The sequence below is a fragment of the Sapajus apella genome, unplaced genomic scaffold (genome assembly GCF_009761245.1).
Source record: "Sapajus apella isolate SASKATOON/1434 unplaced genomic scaffold, GSC_monkey_1.0 scaffold6, whole genome shotgun sequence".
Taxonomy (NCBI): domain Eukaryota; kingdom Metazoa; phylum Chordata; class Mammalia; order Primates; family Cebidae; genus Sapajus; species Sapajus apella.
The window spans coordinates 65,987,888-65,994,672 of record NW_022436946.1 but is presented as its reverse complement, the minus strand read 5'-3'; the positions used below and the strand labels follow the sequence as shown (position 1 = coordinate 65,994,672).

The 6,785-nt window shown below is 41.8% G+C and overlaps 1 protein-coding gene across 1 annotated transcript; it reads right to left on the bottom strand.

Moving 5' to 3' along the window:
* Positions 1–5,241: 5,241 nt before the first annotated feature.
* On the bottom strand, positions 5,242–6,198 carry LOC116549659 (60S ribosomal protein L7-like 1). Its single transcript, XM_032275423.1, has one exon. The coding sequence runs from the start codon at positions 6,161–6,163 to the stop codon at positions 5,423–5,425; it is 741 nt and encodes a 246-aa protein (XP_032131314.1). The 5' UTR covers positions 6,164–6,198; the 3' UTR covers positions 5,242–5,422.
* Between the last annotated feature and the right edge of the window lie 587 nt (positions 6,199–6,785).

Genomic DNA, 6,785 nt, shown 5'->3' with positions numbered 1-6,785 from the left:
ACCATGAGATGACAAGCCTGTGATTATAAAGTTCTCCAGGGGAGACTTCGTCCCCAAGCAACAGGTCTTAGCTAGAAAAGCTTCCACATAGCTTCCTTGTGTGGGTGAGCATATTTATTTTCTAGTCACTCTTTTACTAAATGTTGCCCTTCAAGAGTCCCAGCTTTATACATATATCTCAGCCCCAATTCCTGTTTCTTACAATCCCTACATCTCATCATCTGTCGCTCCATGGTGTTCCAGTCTACATCCCTAGCTTCTCATGACTGCTGGCACCCACTCCCACCTAACACACACACACACACACACACACACACACACACACAAATAACAGTAACTGCTATGGTGTCATTTATGACTTTCTATTCACTTTCTCCATGGAGATCATGTTTTATCAACTCATCAATGCATGTAAAGGAGAGTTTTAAAAAATTGTTAATATAGAATTTCTAGGCATTTTGTCATGAGAGGATTTGCAGTTTATTTCATATAAAATATTGTCTGGAAAGGAGTCTCAGGTGGTAATAAATTAGAAAGGACTGTGAGATAATTAATCTTAAAGAAGGGGTTGAATTTGCTGAGAAAGGAAAAAGGAAATGGTAGTGGGAAAGAGGAAAAAGGTACCCTGGAGGAGAGTGGTGGTCACAAAGAAGCACAACAGAAAAGGGTAAAGCAATTGGCTTTCATGACTGAAGACAAAAATCTTTGACCCCACCAGGGAGGACTATTAGATGAAGGTGCACAGAAGTCGGAGAATGTGCTGGGTCATGTGCATTCTGGGAGGTGATGGGAATTTTATATTAAAGATCTGAACCAGGTCATTGTTAAAAGAAAGAAACAGTATATACAGCTTTAAGATCCAGCCCAAATTCCCAGTTCCATCGGGAAAAGGATGCATGAAAAAAGCCTGACAGCTTTAAAATGAAACTCATTTAACCAAAGGAGATATAATAGAGCTGAGAGATGACTACTGAAGTCCAAAAGGAGACTGAACCCTCTGATACAATTTGACATTGAACAAGTGTTGACGGATTAGCATCCACAAGCACTTCTGACAAGACATAGTGCCCTCAGGCCGTGGACAAACGTGGAAGTGGGCAACTGACAGCCTGCAATACACATACCACTTTATTCCTCCTTGCTGCATTTTATGATTACGAATCAGTTTTCTTTGACGTGCCCCATTTTTCACTGCAGCATCTTCGTCTCAGTGCCTTTATCAGTTATAACTTATCAGAGCATTTGAGTGTACCATTTACAAAATTGCTTTTTGCTAAAAGTTAGAGAGTACAAAACAGTGCAATTCTATAGAACAAAAGAGAAGAAAGAAGCACTACCTGGAGACTCCAGCACAGATGGCCTTCATTTTTCTAACATAACACCCTTGTGAGGTGTTTTCGCAATAAATTTCTTTACATGTTACAGTAAGATGAAATAACCATTGAGTTGATAATGCATGTAGGTTTTCTCTATAGGTGGATAAGAGAAGAAAGTAGAGGCCTTTGATGTAATGTAAAGGATTCAATGTAATATTTAAATGCTTGGTGAAGCATTTGATGAATATGCAGAATATCCACATGCAAACTTCTCTTGCGAATCCTCTAGCTCATAATACAGTCAGTTATTCCTGTTCCAAAGGAGAACTCAGTTCTCTCTGTAGGCAGCTCTACTTTATGCCCCTTGCTATCTGTGTTCTCAGGCTTGTCTAATATACTTGAAGGACTACAGCAGAGGACTGGCAAATCCTGTAATTGTTAGAAGCTGTTCGCATTATCAGTTCAGCTTGGGCATCTTCTTCTGTGGACAAAATTGCTTGCATTTATTCTATCATCCCACATGTTAATGTAATGCTAATCGGCATGGCATGATCAGCTACAATGGCTTTATTCACAATTACAGTCTGTAAATAATCTATAACCCATAAATAAATAATCTGGTAAATATTATTCATGAAAGCAACATCATGTCTTTAAAGTCACAGATTTCTCCAGGTGTCAATTTCAGGAAACAGGAGTTGGCAGTTGCAACATAGCTTCTGCTGTGCCTCAAATGTCAGATCGCTGCAACCAGATATGTGTCTCTGTTTTCCTATCCTAACTGTGCCACAAAGCCACTAGTCCAGAGGAGGTAATTTATCCTCTTTCTGCCTCCCTTTTCAATCACCAAGGTGAGAGCAGGCTACTATTTGTAAATGAGCTAACAGAGTTCAATAAATGTCAATGAATAAATTGACATTAATATAAGTTTAGATTCATAGAACGTAAATTTTCTAGAAACACGCCTGCAAAAGTACCCGGTGTCATTCTCCTACTAGTTACTTCAAACTACTAACTACTAGTTACTTCAAATTGTAAATGTTTGGCTTAAAAGTTAAATCAAGGCCATTTTTTATTAAAGTTTAGTGCCTCTTTGTATAACACATTATTTTAGTTTAACACAAAATAAATATATGCTGTGCTTGGGTATCTACCAAATCCCATCCCTCTTAGAAATATGGTCCACATAATCTATTTAGTAAAAAAGCAAATAAAACCAAACTCCAGCTGCCCTTATGGAAAGTTACTGTCTGGATGAGCTGAGTGTTCCCCTCCAAGTCTTAGATTGGGTGGGCAGCTAATCCTTTCCTGAATCTGTTTTGTATCCAGTACAGTGGACAGGAAATAGCTGATAACTGTTCAATTCCAACAGCCCTGCAGTGACCAGAAGCAGCAAGGTGCCCATCTCTGCCCAGGGCGTCAAGTAATTCACAGAGTCAGTGGCTCCTGTTGTGCTTTTTCTTCTTTTCTTTCCTTTTTTTTTTGGCAGTTCTAGCAGATGGATTAATAAAAGCCCCAAAGCTCTTGTGCCCTTCAAAAAAGAACCCTGAGAGACCCCATATATGAATACATTTCCTCTCCTTCACTGATGCTCATTTTTCTTCTCATTAGCAGATAAAACTGAACTGGGCAGGATGGTTATTAAGTCAACCCTTCTCTTGCTTTCACCACGAAGATGTCTGCATAAGCGCTGGCTTATTCAATCTTCACATTGCTCTCCCCTTTTCTTCTTCCTCCTCTCTCTTCACCTTCAGATTTGATGTATACATGTTTTTCAGAAAAATTCCCAGCAAATGTTCCCTGAGTGGCCTTGCTTAGTGGATCTCGCCCATCACTTACATTTTCCCCCAGCAATGTTCTCACCATGGCAAAGCTGCTCTACAGTGCTGGTGGAATGAGGTGGGATGGGGTTTGGGTCCATGGTTCTCAAACACCTGTATGCTTAAGTGATGCCATGTCACATCTTTGCCTGGTTATTAAGAGACAAATATATTAATATGTCTTGCTTTAAATAGTCAATGCCTTTTCTTGATCTGCATGTTATAGATAAGCTGTGTGGTTCCCTCTTATCACGTACTCTGGAATTAACTTTTTTTTCTGCTACACTGCCTGGATCTGACCTATCATGCACTCTGTATTTTCACGTATTTTATAACTGAAGCACAATTCCTGTATAATATGGTTTGGCTCTGTGTTCCCACCCAAATCTCATGTTGAATTGTGATCCCAAGTATCAGAGGTGGGGCCTGGGGGAAGGTGAGTGGATCATTGGGGTGATTTCTTATGGTTTGGCACCATCACCCTAGTGCTGTCTTGTGATTGTGTTCTCATAAGACCTGATTGTTTGAAAGCGTGTAGCACTTCCCCCTTCACACTCTTGCTCTCTCTCTTTCTCGCTCTGTCTTGCTCACTCTCTCTTTCTCCCCCTGCTCTCTCTCCTGTCACCATATGAAGGCGTGCTTGCTTCTCCTTCACCCTTCTGCCATGATTGTAAGTTTCCGGAGGCCTTCCCAGCCATGTCTCCTGTACAGCTTGTGGAACTGTGAGTCAATTAAACCTCTTTTCTATATAAACAACACAGTCTCAGGTAGTTCTTTATAGCAATGTGATATTGGACCAAATACACTGTAAAAATCTGGAAAATTGATCTTATTAAAACCAGTACCCATCAGTTAATTTCACCTCTAGTCTTTAAAAAATATATTATTACAAAGAATTTTGCTCCAGTGCCTTGGCCATTCTTCTTGGCCACCATTCCTTTTCATGTCACTCAGAAAGCGGCCTAAGGTTGGGCAACCATCCTCACTTGTTTTGTGGCTGTGAAGGGGTCTGGTACACTTCCCAGCTGTTGTCTCTCAACCTGTCAGGCTAGGGCCCAGGTGCTGAGACAGCTCCACCCTGGCTCCTGTCAGTCTGCAGAACCTCAGAGGTCTGTTAATATTGGCCATTCAGTTCCTGGTCCAGACTGTCCCCCTCTGCCTTTGGCCACAAGGTCAGTTCTGCCCACACCAGTGATACAACCTGGCCATATCCCTTGTATCCCTCCTCAGGAGCAGGTAGAAACTTCTCTGTCCCATCTGGTCACACAGGTACCTAGGATTTCTTATAGGAGCTCAACTCAGATCCTTCTTCCTCCATTCTGGAACTTCAATCAAATGTACCTTGATGGTCAAGGTCCATTAGGCCTTGACACATTGAGTGATAAATATAAGAATCAGAGAATTTCTTTGCCTTAAAAAAAAGGTATGGCTTTTAAGAGCTGTGTCTTTTTGCAAAATCCTATTTTGGATTTTAAGAGCTAATTTAAAACTTCTTTTTTTTTTTTTTTTTGCAGAGACAAGTAAACATTTATTTTTGTACCTTTCCTCCTATGTGTATTTCAAGTCTTTCTCACAAGGCCCCAGGAATCACCAGATTCAATTATGTCCCTGGGCTTGTCCACTGCTGCAGGAGTCTTAGGGAGCCTTGTACAAATGCTAGAGTTACTCAATTACCAACATTAAACCCTAGAATAAGAGATGCAGCAAAGCAGAACTCCTTCCTCCATGGAATGTGCTGATTTCAGACGAGGCAGCAGCCAATGCAGAAAACGCTGGAATTTTTCCTTGGAACTGGATTGTGATGAGAGGTGCTTGCAATGTACATAAGCTACTGTTTTTTTCTTTTTTTTCTTTTGAAACAGTTTCGCTTGTTGCCTAGGCTAGAGTGCAATGGTGTGATCTTGGCTCACGGCAACCTCTGCCTCCTGGGTTCAAGCAATTCTCCTGCCCCAGCCTCCCGAGTAGCTGGGATTACAGGCATGCGCCACCATGCCCGCTAATTTTTGTATTTTCAGTAGGGGCAGGGTTTCGCCATGTTGGTCAGGCTGATCTCGAACTCCCGAACTTAGGTGATCCACCCTCCTTAGCCTCCCCAAGTACTGGGATTACAGGCATGAGCCACCACGCCTGGCCAGCTACTGTCTTTTCTTTGACCGTTCCTTTCCAGTTTTTAAAGATAAAGCAGGAAATAATCTTCTCTGAAGATACTTGATACAAATTCTCCAAACCCAAAAGCACATGCTTCCACTTCATTGATAAAAATTTATTGCAGTTTGGCAGCTGGTTCTAGTTCAGCTGGCGGATAAGCTGATTGATGCGTTCACCCCGATAGCCACGTGTGCCCATCTCCTTGAGGAAGCCCACTCTATTTTTGGTAGCATGATGGGCCACTGAGAGGTGGAAAGGGCTCAAGAACCATGAGATCTCCTGGAAATGCTTCCCCGGGAAGGCAATTTCATGAATGAGGTCTTCCAAGCAAATGACACCAAACTTCCCCAGGTGCTCCTCAATCACAGTGTTGTCTGTCAGAGGGATGGTCTTATTCTTGACCCTGGCTTGTCCACATTTCAAAATGAGTTCCTGGACAGACTTCAGATTTGGAAATCCCCAGGTCACATAAGATTCCACTATACGCAGCATTTTTAGGTTCTGGGGAGTGACTTTTACAAAGACACCACTAAAAATTTTCTCTAGGCGAAGTCTTGCAATCGTTCTCTGCACCAGTAAACTCACACCATCAATCCTTTCAATGCGTACGACAAAGGCCAAAGAATGTTTATCTGGCAATTCCAAGGCGTGAGGCTTCACTTCCAGTCGTCTGACACGCACCTTGTCACGTGTCTGCCGCCAGGAATCATGTAGGAATGATTCCAATCGCTTAAACCTGGGCGCTTTTCCTTTCCTCTGCTCCTTCTTTGCCAAAAGTGCCTGCTTTGCCTGAGTGGCTTTGAGGGCTTGATAAGCCTTCCTCTTTTTCAGGAGATTTTCTGGAACCAAAGGGATTTTTCTTTGCTCTTGCTCCGCCATCTTTCCGGTGTAGCAGCTACTCTAATTTAAAACTTCTTGCTTTTCTTTTTATCTTGTTCTCCCCCACCCTTGCCTCAACACATACCCCGTCCCACTTTGTATTTCTGTTATAACAATCTTCAGCCTCCCCAAGGCAAAGCATGCTCTCCAGAACAGTGGGAGGAACTGCCAAAGAGAAAGTATATACGTAGTTTTTAAAAACTGTCCCCTCACAAGGACAAGGAGCCACATTCTGTCTGTAACTCAATCAAAGTGCCTGACATCTACAGCTAATTCCTTTGTTTCCTTCAGCCCCCCAAATCTGTATTTCTTTCTTTTGAAACCATTCCTGATACCATCTTCGTTTTATCTTTTTCTCTCTTTAAATCACTGCCCACTTTTCTCTGTCCCTTGTACACTCTGGAAATGAGCCCTTTATTGTTGCCTGAACTTCTGTCTTCTCATCTTCATGACATTATCTAAACTTTTCACTTCCATTTTAATTTTTATTACCTTGACTTAAATTTCTTTGCCTCCATCCACCCCAAGCCTCATCTCCATTAAATACTTCTGCAACTAGGAATATATATTTTAAGCCTTTGGATTCATTTCTTCCCCCTAGTGCTTCCAGAACACAGAGAGG

Bases quoted from the DNA above. Each gene is read 5' to 3' on its own strand.
- LOC116549659 (XM_032275423.1), bottom strand. From the start codon at position 6,163: ATGGCGGAGCAAGAGCAAAGAAAAATCCCTTTGGTTCCAGAAAATCTC.